The sequence below is a fragment of the Pelodiscus sinensis genome, chromosome 1 (genome assembly GCF_052426305.1).
Source record: "Pelodiscus sinensis isolate ZL-2025 chromosome 1, ASM5242630v1, whole genome shotgun sequence".
NCBI lineage: Eukaryota > Metazoa > Chordata > Testudines > Trionychidae > Pelodiscus > Pelodiscus sinensis.
The window spans coordinates 110,774,801-110,789,610 of NC_143052.1; the positions used below are offsets into that span (position 1 = coordinate 110,774,801).

Consider the following 14,810-nt stretch of genomic DNA (forward strand, 5'->3'; position numbering starts at 1 on the left):
GTGGGTCTTTGGAACAGGTACAGAAAAGCTTCAGTCTGGTTCACTACATTGCAGTGACAGAGTCCTGATGACAAACAGAATAGCCCACTTGAATGCCATTCCAGCACATAGAGTTTATCAGAGGGCCTTCTTTACAGAAGCACATTTTAAAGCCATGGTGGATCTCCTTGCCCACAGAGACATCCTATCACCATGATCCGTACCTTGCCTGTGGCTGATGGGTCACAAAACAGCATGCATGTATGTGGTCAGACATGTCTGGCTTCATCTGTGACCCCAGAAGACCCCCTGAACCAAGCAGTCATGGTACTGCACTGCATCCTCTCAGCCTTGAACTGGTGGCTAGACCCTGAGTCAGTGCTGTGGGGAGTTCCCTTTGTGTCCTTATCACTGTCTCACCCTGTTTTTGGATGCATCAGATGTGAGCTGAGGTCTCAACTGGGCAAGCTTCGCTACAGCACAATCTAGCCCTTCATATCAGTGTCGGGGAGCTCTGTGCAGTTCACCTGGCCTGTCAGATGTATTTGCCCCCACCTTAATGGCAAAGTGGTGCAGGTCCTAAAGGACAGTATGGCTGCGATGTATTGTATCAACAGACAGAGTGCTGCCAGGTCCTCAGCCCTTGTGTCAGGAGGTATTCAGCCTCTGGTGGATATTCACCTACCTGTAGCCAAGAACATCCTGGCAGATCACCTCATTAGGACCTTCTTTAGCCACAAATGGTCTCTCCATATGGAGGTGGTCAAACTGATTCCCCAACAGTGGGGGACTCCTCAGGTGGATCTGCCTGGATCCATTCTCTATAAATCAGGGACAAGAGATCCCTGTTAGATGCCTTCCTGATTCTGTGGTCAGTGCCCCGATGTACGCCTTTCCTCTGGAGTTGCTGATTCACTGGGACCTGCAAAATGTGAAGCGAGACACAGTGCCGGTGATTCTCAGAGTCTCATCATGGTCTCTCTAGCACTGGTTGGGATGCTGCTGAGTTTTTGGCTATGTCTCCGCTGCAGTTACCCCTGGAATTTCCTCTTTGTTTGCATCTGCTATCCCAGAGCCAGGCAGTCTGCTGTATCTGAACCTGATGATGTGGCTGCCCTGTGGCTAAGTACAGATGAGCATGGAGTGCTCTGCTGTGGTCCAGCAGGGAATGCTGGGCAGCAGGAAGCCTTGCATCAGCTACCCATGTAGCAAAGTAGAAGCACTTTGCACATTGGACCTGACACACATGCATTCGTCCTGAGGAGACCTCAGTGCAGGACATCCTGGATTATTTGCTGCAACTGAAGCCCCAGAGCTGCTTTTTATCTTCAGACAAGGTACACCCGATGGCCATTTTGCCTTCCACACACTTCAGGGCAGGTTGACCTTTGCCCATGCCATGGTGATGCATTCCTGAAAGGTCTAAAGTTCTGGTGTAACTGCTGCTTGTGAGTCACTTAGAATGGAATTGATGTGAGCAAGCACTCGGAAACTGTTTTGTCTTCTCCTACCTTCCGTAACTATTCTTTGAGGTGTGTTGCTCATGTCTATTCCATTACCCACCCTCTGTTGGAGAAGGAACTGAGAGGGTGTGGATTGGCAATGCCTGATATACTGCAGCATGAACGTAGCACTCTAGAGGGCACCCCAGCACTATGGGTACTGCTAAGGCCAAAATCTCTGACAGCCATGTGTGTGAGTGCGTGTGTGCCTTGAATGGAATAGACATGAGAACACATCTCAAAGAATAATGGTTACAAAAGTAGGTAACCATTTAATCCTTGCTGTTTAACTTTACCAAAAAAAATAAGATTCAGTGGCTCAAAGTTGAAGCTAGAAATATTCAAAGTGGAAATAAAGTGCAAAATTAACATTCAGGGTAATCTACCATTGGTATACAACAGATTTTTCCATATCTTGAAGAAACTAAATCAATATTGGATGTTCCCAAAGAGTTCCATTACTTCATCTAAAGTTATTAGGCTCAATGCAGGAACTACTTGTGAATTCATGAGATGTGAAATTCTGTGGCTATTATACAGGAAGTCAAGGTAATCATACTAGAACTTTTTGGCCTCCAAATCTTTGAATGTGACTTGGCACTAGGATTCTTAGCAGCTTTCTAAATCGAAGACTTGAAGGACACAAAGACTTACCGTCTTTTCTCTTTGTTTTCTTCTACTCAATATTGCTGTGACTGTGGTTTTTTTTCCAGCTGCCTCAAGATTTACCTTGGCAGCAGAAGTATTGAGTCCCTGATGGTATGGATCAATTCTAATAAACAAAGCAGAATTTAATGACCTGTTTCTTTATTTGGAATGTGGAATGACCAAAACATGTCTTCACTTGCTTTATATCTTTGTACTCTGCATTTTAATGTGCTGTGGAATGGGAGATGTGAAATCATTGTAGGTAAAATCATCCTTTATATTAATGCTTTTATAAAACAGGTTTCTGAAGTTTGTTTCCATTTCTAGATCAAAATCCTGTCATCTCTCTGTACAGGAGTTTTCTGTAACTTGTGTTTAAACCTTTCTGTTCATAAGTGCTTTTTTACTTAGTGGAATATTAGAGGGGCAACTGTCTTTAACGTATTAATATGACTGTTGAACATCTGATTTCCTGGTTTCACTATTGGAGAATCTTGCAAGTCCAGCAAAGATGAGCAAATCAATACTTCATAGCACAATACAGTGGGCATAATTTTCATATAAACAGATTTGAGTGAAGTGATAAAATGTGCCTGATTTGATTAAAGTCTGAAGCATAAAACTTGTAAATCCTGCATTGAGATTGACTGTAGCCTCATCCTGGGAGACCAGAATTATAAATTTTTGGCAGCACCTTCCCATGGTGATTCAAGGATTTAGTACTAAATTAGATCTAGAGAGATTGTGTTCATGTAGCAAATAGTTTTGCATTGCATTGGTAGGAAAATGAGCTACATTATCTGTGGATTTTATATCTGATCAACTTTACAGAATTGCACTGAATTTTCTAGACTTGTTTTGTGATTGGAATAACCATGGATACCACTTTCAAAAGCACCAGTCACTTGAAAATTTTACTACTTGTTGAATTTGAAACTTCATCTCAACTGCTAGCCCATATTTTGTTTTAGTGTAGAACATAATATTTTCGTTATCAGTTTTTATTTTAAATGTTTGTTTTTTCTCTTCCAGAGTTCGGAGGAATGCGACTCTAAAGATGAACCAGCTCAGGAAGATGAAGGCTTTATGGGTATGTCCCCTCTTCTACAAGCCCACCATGCCATGGAGAAAATGGAAGAGTTTGTATGTAAGGTAAGAGAGAGCTTAATTTAGCTAGTAGGTTCCAGTGACTGACAGGCTATGTACCTGAAGTAAATTGTACCAGCAAGAAGCTGGGGGAACAGTAGATGTACAACGGGAGCTGGTCGTTCAACAATGCTCTATTGTCAGCTTCATGTGTGATTTTCTGTAATGGTGTGTTGGGGGACCTTCTACATGAGCAGGCACATAAATAGGTGGAAAGGAATACAAGAATTGGGAATGGCATAGGTCTCCTGTTAGTGTCAGAGTTCAGATCCTTGTTGGTCCTCTGCTTCTTGGGCTGCTAGTGCTGGAAAGGCATCAAGCTTAGCCACAAGAAAAATAATATTCCTCACTTGATTTTAATGTCTTTCTGTGCTTTTGAGATGGTACTGACTATATTTTACATATTAGATGTAAAATAAAAGTGTACCAAACACTAGTGAGCATGCAGTTAGGATGGAAAGATGGGACTCTTTTCAGGGCCTTTTCTGTTGATGGAGAAGACCTACACCTAGTTTTCCTCAGTGAAGTGAATAGGAAATACACCCATCCAACAGATACTAAGTCCTTACTGCACTATGAACCAGTCATGTTAAATCCACTTTTTGCCTTTGTTGAGCAGTTACAGTGAACCTAGTTGTGTGTCCATGATTGGAACATTGAAGTATTCCATTTCCTGCACTGGTGGCAGCAGCATTTGTGTTGTGTAGAGTAGGGACCAGAATGACTTGGACTTGAGCATAGAGATACACCTTTCCCAAAGGGAACTGTCTGCTCCCTAGACTTACTATGTTAATTTTGGCTACTTGAAAGCACAGACCAACTCAGGATTTCGTTTTTTCCCTCCCCTTTGCCACATCCACCACTTACTGGACTTCACTGGCTGAGATTATAACCATGTGCTCTTAACCTCCAGGTATGGGAGGGCCGATGGCGGGTCATACCCCATGATGTTCTTCCTGACTGGCTAAAGGACAATGATTATCTGTTGCATGGGCATCGACCACCTATGCCCTCTTTCCGTGCTTGCTTCAAGAGCATCTTCAGAATACACACGGAGACTGGCAACATCTGGACGCATCTTCTAGGTATTTCCATTTAAAGTGAATGTGCAGTGTTAATTATTGAAGATCATAAGCATCTGGGGAAAAATTTTTAAATGGACTGAGCCAGCCTGGCATGCACTTGACAGCAACGACTCCTGTTCTGTGGAGTGGGCCTGATCCTTCACTCTGGTCTGCTGGTTCATTGCTCTCGTGTTGGAGGAGCCTGTCACAGCATCACATGAGGGCATCTGTGTTCAGGCGGAGTCCTGTCCCTGCAATGTCCCACCCAGTCTCCTTTCCCGGCCCTGGTGCTGTCATATGCAGGGCATTAGGATCCCCTCTTCCTCTGGGACTTTGACCCCATCTCTGCGAACCTTCCTAGGAAGTGCCATATAAGAGCTAACACCTCCTCTTAGGATTGAGGAATCTAGCTCTATCTGCCAGGAATTCTTTGTGCAGCCATGTATGGGGCTTTGCTTGCTCACATGGGGGATGCATGCGAGCAGCGGGATGGCTCCAAATAGATTTGGGGGTGGCTGAGGCCGCCCCTAGACCTAGCCACCTGTTGCCTAAGTTTAGGGGTGATGACAAAGGTCGTTTCAGCTAGAGCAGAGTTATAGGTACAGTTATCCTTTCAGCAATGACATACTGGATAAGGTTCCAGGTGTCCATTTTTTAAAATTCTCCCACCAAAGATATGGGGGGGAAGGGAGTTAAGGTGATCTTGTCTCTGGTGTTCAGCCCCTCTTGGGACTGCTAACTCAGCACTGTAAGATCTGATCATTGGGACCCATAAGCATACATCTGAAGATCACTTCTGGCCTTCAGAGTGCACAAAAGTTGCAACAAGTGTAGGGAACTTGTGGGGATGGGAGTGGAATATACTAGATGAGCATTTCCTAGATCCCAGAGAAGGACGTTCACCCTCTTCCTGTCCTCTTCTCCAATTACACAAATTGAAATCTGTACTGTGCTATTGACATGTGGCCTTTTCTGGAATAAAGCATAAGTGTGTATGCCAAATATATACTTGCTTGCCAACTGCTGTTGCCCTCCCTCTTTCTAGTTGAGGCAGCATTTTTGTTAAAAGGGGAAATATGCAGTGTTAGCTCACCCTCTCCCTCACCTGTGCTCCTCTTCCCCAATACGTGGGATTCATCACAAGGTAAGGAGAAGCATTTTGTGGGAGCTCTGTGCTTAAAGCAGTGATGGTGTCACCTACTTTTCAGTCAAGGAGAATTGGCTATAACTCTTCTCAGACCTATTTGTGCTTTTCTCCATTTTGCTGGAAAGGTACATACTCCTTCAGTCCTCCCCTGGAGATATGTGCTTCTTGCACAGCACTTTCCATTCCCTACCAAACTAGGGGCAAGAGTCTGGCCAGCGGGTCAAGCTTCCTCGGCAATGCTGAGCATTATCTGCTGTGGCTTACACAAATTAGATTCTCACAAGTATTGCTTGTTTCCTGGCAGAAACATCTGAAGTGTCAGTCTAACAAAACAGCAGCTTTTTGAATGCCTTTGCCTGTGCTGAATACCCCCTTCTCATTGCTCAGGGTGCATTATCCTAGGGCGACCAGAAGCTCATCTGTCCGCAAATTAGTTTTAGAATTAGCATTGCAATGACTCTGACCCATCAGCCCTCTGGCTTGGCTTTGGAAGATAAAAATCTAGTCTTGAACTCTTCCAGATGTTGAGTGAACAGCAGTATTCTTTAGCAAACAACTTAAGCTTTGGAATAAACATGCCACAGCAGCAAATTGGGCTCAGAGAGGTTTGCTGATCTATGAATCTATGGTATGAGCCACTGTTCCCAGGAGTTCAAAAAAGGTCTTTCAAAGATGTGCCAGTGATTCTGATAAGCATCCTTATTCCTCCTTGTACGATGGAAACGGGTTCAGGAAACGGGTACTTGATTTTTATCTGAAACTGGGCTGTGAAGAAGTCTGTCAGTCACTTTGAGAGGGGGAGATGGTGGTTCTGGGTGATCCCTTCAATGAATGCCACAACTTGGGGAATTTGGGAATAAAATTCCTGTGAGGTCTAGGATTTGCGATTTCCCTATCTTTATCTTAGAAATGGAGGATGTAATGTGTGGTATTCCTTACCACTTAAATTAGCTATCAGGGACAAAATAGAGATTTGGCACCCAGCTCAGAGCAGCAGTTGTGTGCTCATTCAGATTCTGGGTACCTCACACAACCAGTGAAACCATTGTTTCTATTCAAGTATCTACAAAGTCAGTCCAATCAAACACATTGAGTGAAGGTCAAGCATATGATTGTGCCAGAGCACATGAAAGTGTAACATTGTCATCATGATCTTGTTCAGTATTCCTCACACCTGTAAACTTGGTCCAGTAGAATACCTTTGCATGAGTCTGATATTTTTGCTTTATTTTTACTTAGGTTGTGTGTTCTTCCTGTGTCTGGGAATCTTCTACATGTTCCGGCCAAACATGTCCTTTGTAGCGCCTGTGCAGGAGAAGGTGGTAGTTGGAATGTTCTTCTTGGGAGCCATCCTCTGCCTCTCCTTCTCATGGCTTTTCCACACAGTTTACTGTCATTCAGAAGGTGTCTCTCGGCTCTTCTCCAAGTAAGCACCCAGTGAAATGCATGCTAGATGGGAAAAGGATGGGCAGAACGGCACAGGGAATCATGGCTGGGGTTTGGAAGCTCCACTGTAACAGTATGTGATCTAGCTATGTGGCCACAGAAACATTTTCAAGTAGTAGTTGGTTGGTAAGGTTGCACGCAGTTCCTTCTGGTCCAACATTCCCTAGATCAAAGGTGTAAGTTCCACTCTGTCCCTTTGCTGAGGCAATCTCAGAAACAACTTTTCGCTGTTGCGATGACTGTACATACATTTTAAACTATTACAGATAAGATTCTAAAATCTTAATGTAACTTGTTTGCCTTTGTCCTTCTTTTAATGTATTTTGGGTCCACGTGGGCCTGACTAGACAATAGTGGATTTGTCAGATAAAAGAGTTTAGAAAGTATAACTCTTGTCCCCGTTAAGCACCCTGCTTTGGCTGGACAATGAAGGCCTTTTGCTCTGAAAAGATCACTTACCAGTGAATTTTGCAAGTGTACTACAAAAAGAGTCCAAAAGGACCAAAGACTTCCTCCTGAAGAATCTGTTCCTGCAAAAGGCTATGGTAGTGCATGAGTCTTCTGTTAGGAAGCAAACAGTCTTGACAGTGGTTCTCTGCCCAGGGACTGGATGTAGCCCAATTAGCACTGCAAATACCCAGCTCAGCTTTGTGCTAAAGGCTGCAGAGCTGGGGTTGGCTGGTCTACCATAGGGTGCAGGGTTGCAGCAGGTTCTGAGGTTTCTGCCGCCTACCCAGCTCAATGCTCCTGGTTCCATTCTGAGGGGCCTCTGGGTGGAGGACTGTGGCCTCGGGTTTGGGCAGGGACTATGTGGAGGGCATTATGCATTCTTTACTTATGGCCCAGGTGACGTTTTGTGGGCCATATATGCAGCCCATGATGATAACTAAGTTGAGAAGCACTGGTCTGAGAAGTATGCATCTGGAAAGAAGGCACCATATTTACTCTGCCACCTAACTGTTACTAAAAACGCCTTGGTTGATGATGAGAGGTTGCTTCCTAGGTGGATACTAAGACCCTGGGTGGGGAGTCTGTATTTGCCATCCTAATATGGACTTTCTAAAGTCAAAGTACAGTGTCCAGAATTCTGGCTGCACTCAGGTAGGCCCCATAATGCATATCTATCTTCTTTTGCATCAAGAAAATGCTCCTGAGTGGTTTTAGTAAATTTATTCTTCCCCTAAGAATAGAAATGAGATACTCTTAGATGGCACGAACTATTTATACTCTGGGCCTGTCGAATGTTGGGCTCAGGGGAACAGCATACACCTGCTGGTCACTGCTCAGTAATTGGTCTTACGATGGCATGACCAGGCAAGTAGAATCAGCAGTGGGACTCTATGGGAGTAATCATTCAGTGTACGGTGTAAGTTAGCCCATATTACAGGGATAAGTAGGCTAAGCAGTAAACACAGTGGTCTGGGACTGACTTTCTTTATCAACCTGTTCTAGGCTGGATTACTCTGGCATCGCACTTCTCATCATGGGCAGCTTTGTTCCATGGCTGTACTACTCCTTTTATTGCAACCCTCAGCCTTGCTTCATCTACTTGATCGTGATTTGTGTCCTGGGAATTGCAGCCATAATAGTCTCGCAGTGGGACATGTTTGCAACCCCTGAATACCGGGGGGTGAGAGCAGGTAAATTTATTTTATTTTATTTTTTTGCTTCTTCATTATAGCTGTTGCAACCTATTGACTTGTAACAAAAATTGACTGGTAGGAAAGCTTTCATTGCCAAAGGATGTTCCTGTGTGTGGAGAAACTCAACTACAGTAAAATGCCAGTGGTCCAGCATCCAGTGGTCCAGCACTCCTGATGGTCCGGCACCATCGGGAACCCGGAAGTGCTCTGGGCAGCTGGACAATTGGAGCTGCTCTGCCCCTGGCTTCCCTGATTCAGCCACTGCTGAAACTGAGCAGTGGCTGATTCGGGGAAGCTGGGGGCAGAGCAGCTGGGGTGATGCCTGGTTGGTCCCATAGCGTCGCCCCTCGGCGCTGCGGGACCAACCCGGCAGCACCCCAGCTGCTCTGCCCCAGACTTCCCCAAGGGCTTCCCGGAGTCAGCCGCTGGTCAGTTTCAGCAGCGGCTGACTTGAGGAAATCTGGGGCAGAGCAGCTAGGGTGCTGCTGGGTTGGTCCCGCAGCGGCGAGGGGCGCATCCCCCCCACTCCACCCCAGACCTCTCATAGCCCCCCCCCTTCCTATAGTCCGGCATATTTGATAATCCCGCACCCCCTGGGCCCTAAAGGTGCCAGATTATCAGAAGTTTACTGTAACATGTTGTGGATAACAAACTTGTCACATCTGTTGTAAGAGAAGAATAGGTGGTCTGGGTGCAGGCAGGAGTAGGGGGACAGCACATGGAGTGGGAGAGGTAGTTAAGTTTTTCCATCATTATATAACAACTCTCTCCTTTCATAGGTTAGATACTGGAAGTCAATGTCTGACTCCCATGGACTCCTAGTACTGCTCACCTTGTGGCTATAATATTAGGTCTGCTAAACATTGTAGATAGCCTCCTGCTGAGTGCAAATGAGCAATCCCTCACTTGTCTCTATCTAGACAAGAATTTCAGGGGGTAGCTAAGTTAGTCTGTTACAGAAAAAACAACAAATGGTCTGGTAGCTGTGCCTACAAAAGCTCATGATACCATCTACATGTTTCGTTAGTCTATAAAGTGTTACCAGACCATTTGTTATTTTTTTAGATAAGAATAGTTACTGTCACCTTGACAGTAAAGAATGAGAGTGGGGAGGGAGCTTTTAGGGGAACTCAGTATCTTTTGATAACTCAGTTTAATGCTGTATCAAGTTTCTCTTGTTTCTTCATCTTGGTTTTATATGTACACAAAACAGTGTGCACTCCAAGGAGAACTGTTGTTTATGTTCAGGACAGATCTGAATGTCTGGACACAACAGGGAGTTCACTTTCTTGAATATTAACCGTACAGTAGATAGAATGTTCTGTTAGAAAGGTTTAATACTCTCTGCTAGGAGAATCTTGAAATCAGCCAAGCTGTGATCTGGCAAGATACAGAATCAGATACTCTTCAAGTGCGGGCTTCTATGTTCATTCCTGGGGCAACCTGCATGTTGCACTGTTAATAGTGTACATCAGTGGCCATTTCCTTGCGGATCATTCTCTACCATACTCTTGCAGTAGCAGGATATTTTATGGGATATAGGCACCCTCTATAGCCTAAGAACGTTAACATTCAAGTTGGTGCGTAGGTGGCCTGTACATAGAGGCATGAACTTGAAAGTGAAGTTACATTTAGTATGTCTGTTGACCAATATCCATAGTGTATCAAAGAACTTTGCTTTCTTGAGCACTTGCTTTGTTATGGCATAAACTTGCCACCATAGTTCAGATGTCCACCTTGTATCTTTTGTGAATGTTAGGTTCTGTCTATTGCTGCTTTCTTTATCCAAGCTTAACTCCACCATTTTCCTTCCCTCATAGGAGTATTTCTGGGTCTGGGTCTCAGTGGTGTCATTCCCACCCTGCACTTTGTCATCTCTGAAGGCCTTCTTAAGGCAGCCACAATGGGGCAGATAGGCTGGCTAGCTCTCATGGCCTGCCTGTACATCACTGGTGCTGCGCTATATGCTGCTCGGATACCAGAGAGATTCTTCCCGGGCAAGTGCGATATCTGGGTGAGTCTGCAAAGAAATTGGATACTAAGATTGTGACACATTAGCTTGTTATGCTGAAGTCTGGTATTGCTATGCTCTTGTGCTTCTTTGATTGTGGTAACTAACTGTAGCTGCTCTAACAGCTGCTTGTCAGACTTTATAATCTGGGACAAGATTAATGGGTTTGACGACTAGAAGTTGACACAATGCTGTTACAGATTGTTGAAATGTCTTTACAAAGGCTAGCTGTGGGACTGTACCTTGACACTAAGGCTCTGCAATGTGCATGCCACTCTGCTCCTAGTCTAGTAGGTATCCAGTGTTACCTCTTCCTTTAAACTGGAAGAAGTGGTCAATGTCACTGTCTCATGGTTTTCCATTCTGCTGCATTGTAATCACTCATTTCCTGGGCTCTTACCTTGGATAGCCAGTGACTGAGCTAACCCACAAGCTGCTTGTTGAATCCTGTTCATCCTGCCTCCCCATATAGCGGTGGAGCAAACAGAGCAAGCCTGTGTTGGAAATCCACTTGATGACATTGTGTCCAGTACCACTAGAGCAGTGTGTCAGTATCTGTCCACATTTGAAAAATAGGACGTCACTAGCCTCAGCAGCTACAGTGTATCTCTATTTCTAGGAAGTAAGAGTAAGGACAAATACACTGTACTTTTAAGCCTTTCGGCTTGGGAACGGGATGCGTGCTGGTGTGAGATCTGCCAAAGATGGATAGGCACATAGCTATACATTCTTTTTAAATTTCAAATCTGCAAGTGATTCTGCTGTCTATGAAATCTGAACTAGATGACTTCCCCTGCTTCCTATGAATATAGCTAGGAAGAGGGGGAGATGCTATAGACAGTGATACTATAGTGACTGGTTCAATATGGGATATTGAATGGCCCAGCAAGTGGTGTTAAGCTGTTGCTGCTGTGTGCACTGCTGTATGCTTCTGTCCAACACAGGTCTTTTTGGAAAGAGGGTGGTACTTGAACTCTGTCTCTGGTTGAACAGTAATGTCTTGTTTCCACAGTTCCACTCCCATCAGCTGTTTCATGTCTTCGTTGTGGCTGGAGCTTTTGCGCACTTCCATGGTGTTTCAAACCTTCAGGAGTTCCGTTTCACAGTTGGGGGAGGCTGCACAGAGGAAGGAAACATGCAGTAAAACCTGCCTTCGGCCCAGGACCAGAACCAAAACAGAGGACTGCGAGAGGGGTTGAAGTTAACTGGCTAATGACACAAACACTTGAGAATCAAAGCCTCATGTAATCGGATATGGAATCTTCTTGGGATTTCTAACATGAGAAATTTATACCTCAAACGATGGAGTGAATCAATTTGAAGACCAGGAAATTCTTAAACCCTAACTTATTCTTGATCTACAGATTGAGCTACGGAGGACCGTTTTCAAATCGGCTTCTGTTCAATGCCATATTTATTAGTAGAAAACAGGAGGGATGGCTTAGCAGTTTTCTTTTTTAAATCTAGTTTAAGATTTATATCTTCTTTAGGGGCAGGGGAAGGAGCTGATTTTTTAGATGCTCTTGTGGGGGGAAAAATTGTAAATAAGATTTCTAACTTTCTGTTAAAATAAATTTATATAAATGTTTTAAACAAATGGGGGGGGGGGGAGAGAATGGGTTTTGTATAGAATGCACCATGCAAGTACCACACACTGTTTCAATTTTGCACAAAAAAGTGACTGCAGGAGGATCAGGTAAAATCCTTGGGAGTGAGGCATGATGGTCCTGCAGACTCTTCCTGGAAGCTGGCACATACTGGGCAATATAGCATCCTGATCAGTGTTTGGAGCCAGCTCAAAACATGGCACGTAACAGTTGGCAATGGCCAGTTGCCTATGTTTTAATCAAGCTATCGTTCAGGTCTCAGTAAGTTTAGATATTCAAGGTAATTGAATAATGCATGTAACATTTACATGGGGCGATTGCCTTCTGAGCTTTCTTGGCCCTCCGTGTGGGGGGGAGGGATTGGATTGTGGAATTACAATGAAGTAGCATGTTTTGTTGCCACATGGAGTGTAACAGGTGTGTGGGTGAGAGAGAGATGTGGCACATGAATTGACTCCTTGGGTACCAGTCTGCAAACAAAACCCCCTGTCTTCTAGCTTTTCGGCTGCCATTCATCTGCTGTGCTTTGATGTGACTATATGATTTTAATGGCCCGTCAAAGAATAGAATAGCTACTCAGGTGGGTGAACATTTGCCAGTAACGGGGGTGAGGAGGAAAGGCTGGCACTGGAAGGAAGGAGCAGAGCACTCAAAGGAAGAATGCTGTTTGGTTGCTTACACACACTCGATTTTTTTTTATTGGATTTTTTCCTTATCTCATGTTTTGTAGTGTTAAATTGACTAGACTCCCTATCCTACTGTTGATGCTGTTCCTGCTAGGAGGGCATCTGACTTCTGGTATCATTGGCACTGCTGTGAAGCAGCCAGCAGGAAACACTCAGATTGAATGGTTTCTTTTGACCTAAAGTACATCACCTTCATTTGTGTACAGAGCCACATGGCCTCCAGAGTCTTGTAGCTTTTAAATCTGCACTAAGCCCTGCACTGTTCTTGGTTTTCAGGCCCAGTCAATTTCCCAGACCTGCTTAAGTAGCAGGAGAGCTGGGGGTTTTTAACTTGGAAGTAAAAATGGAGACAATTTGGACTATGTGGAGCCCCTGCATGGCGCAAAGATATATTCTTCTCTTGGCAAATTGGCATGGTTTCATCTTTGGAGCCTAGTCAGAAGCCAGAGAAATAAGCAGATTGCTGGAGAATCTTATGAGTCTTGGGGCGAAATTAAGTTTCATATATATAGTTTATAGCACAGAAGTTTCATGTCTTGGAGTGTCTGGTTGCTGGAAACTTTGAGCTGTTATCTGATGGGCAAACAGCCCCAGTATACTGTGCTTCACAGAGCAATGGGATGGTAAACTTATTTTACATTTTTAAGGGTAAAAGTTCAAATTTGCAAGTGAAAAATGTAGATTTCAGAGACCTTACAGGTAAACATTATTGGGAAGCGAGGCTGCTATTGAATGTTTCAAGCAGTTATCTTGTCTAGTAGGGTTGAATAGAAGTGGAAGACCTCCATTATGTTCAAGGTTCCTCACCTGACCCTAAAAAGGAAGTATTTTCTCTTTGCCCTTTGGGTGGAGTTATTTTCAGAAATGTTGAAATAAAGCTTAGCTGTAGAAAGAGGTGCTTCATTTGAGCTTGTGGGAAGTGTAGATGAATGTTTTTCTTGGCAAGATCACCTTGCTGGGTGTCAATAGGACTGAATGAAAGGCTCGTCTGGTGGGTTTCTGCAGTGCCTAACTGGAACATAGAGCAGTATTAATCAGGCACCTGTAGTGAGAAGCTTTAATAAATATAGGCAGGAGGTGCCTCTGCTACTTGAGAAAGCAATGGTACATATCAGAATCAGACTCGTTCTGGAAAGCACTTTGGATACCTCTGTATCAATACCAGCAAAAGTGGCAGTCTCCATCCTGAGTCACCCTACGCTCACTCCATGAAGGGACATTGTAACCTGGCCCATCACAGCACAGAACTATTACAAAACACAATACTCCACCTGCTGTTCTTATCCCAGTCGATCTCTGTGTAGGACGTTTTGTGCTCCAATAAACTGCCTAGCTGTGCACTTTCTCCCCCCCCCCCCCCCCCCCCCCCCCCCGTCCCTCCCCTGTAGCGTTTGCTGAGAACTCTTCCCAGGTTGGCACCTGAATGCCTTACTCTCAGCGGTCAGAGGCTTGCTTGCTCTGTGTGCAGATTATTGCCATAGAATAGATAGGACCTACAGCTCCTTTCCTTCCCCATTAAATAGTGGCCTTGTTCAGTATTTTCTTTCTTTTTTTAAATTGCTTACTGTTGGAAGCAACAAAGCACATTTGGGGATTTTCCTGATTGGATCTATGGTGATTGGTTCCATATGAGATGGGATCTCATGACTTGCTGTGTTCTTAACTTCTAATAAAAGAACCAAATGGGATATTGACCAAGTTTGGCTCTTTGTTGTTCTGTGTGATATTTACAAGAGTAAAGCAATTTCTTCTCTCCCTCCCCTACATTTCTGACTGACCAAACCGCCTGTTACTAGGGGACTGAAGGAAAACTGAGATCTGTAGAGTTATTACAGACCTTCGTCCGGCTCCCTCGGGACTCGACTGGTCCTGGACAAGGGAGTTTTCCAGACCAGGGAAGGGAGGCACTAGGCTTTTTGCTGGGCTTCTCT

General features: G+C 44.4%; 1 protein-coding gene across 6 annotated transcripts in view; it reads left to right on the forward strand.

Moving 5' to 3' along the window:
• The window catches only part of ADIPOR2 (adiponectin receptor 2), an 85,239-nt gene extending 70,662 nt beyond the window's left edge, over positions 1 to 14,577 (forward strand). For all 6 annotated transcript variants that reach the window (XM_075941199.2, XM_025190906.3, XM_006135457.5 and 3 more), the window contains 6 exons: positions 3,162 to 3,281; positions 4,189 to 4,360; positions 6,726 to 6,912; positions 8,385 to 8,572; positions 10,396 to 10,589; positions 11,599 to 14,577. In XM_075941199.2, the coding sequence (XP_075797314.1) occupies positions 3,162 to 3,281; positions 4,189 to 4,360; positions 6,726 to 6,912; positions 8,385 to 8,572; positions 10,396 to 10,589; positions 11,599 to 11,730 (993 nt within the window). In that variant the 3' untranslated portion in view covers positions 11,731 to 14,577. The remainder of the gene's footprint in view (positions 1 to 3,161; positions 3,282 to 4,188; positions 4,361 to 6,725; positions 6,913 to 8,384; positions 8,573 to 10,395; positions 10,590 to 11,598) is intronic.
• Positions 14,578 to 14,810: the final 233 nt, after the last annotated feature.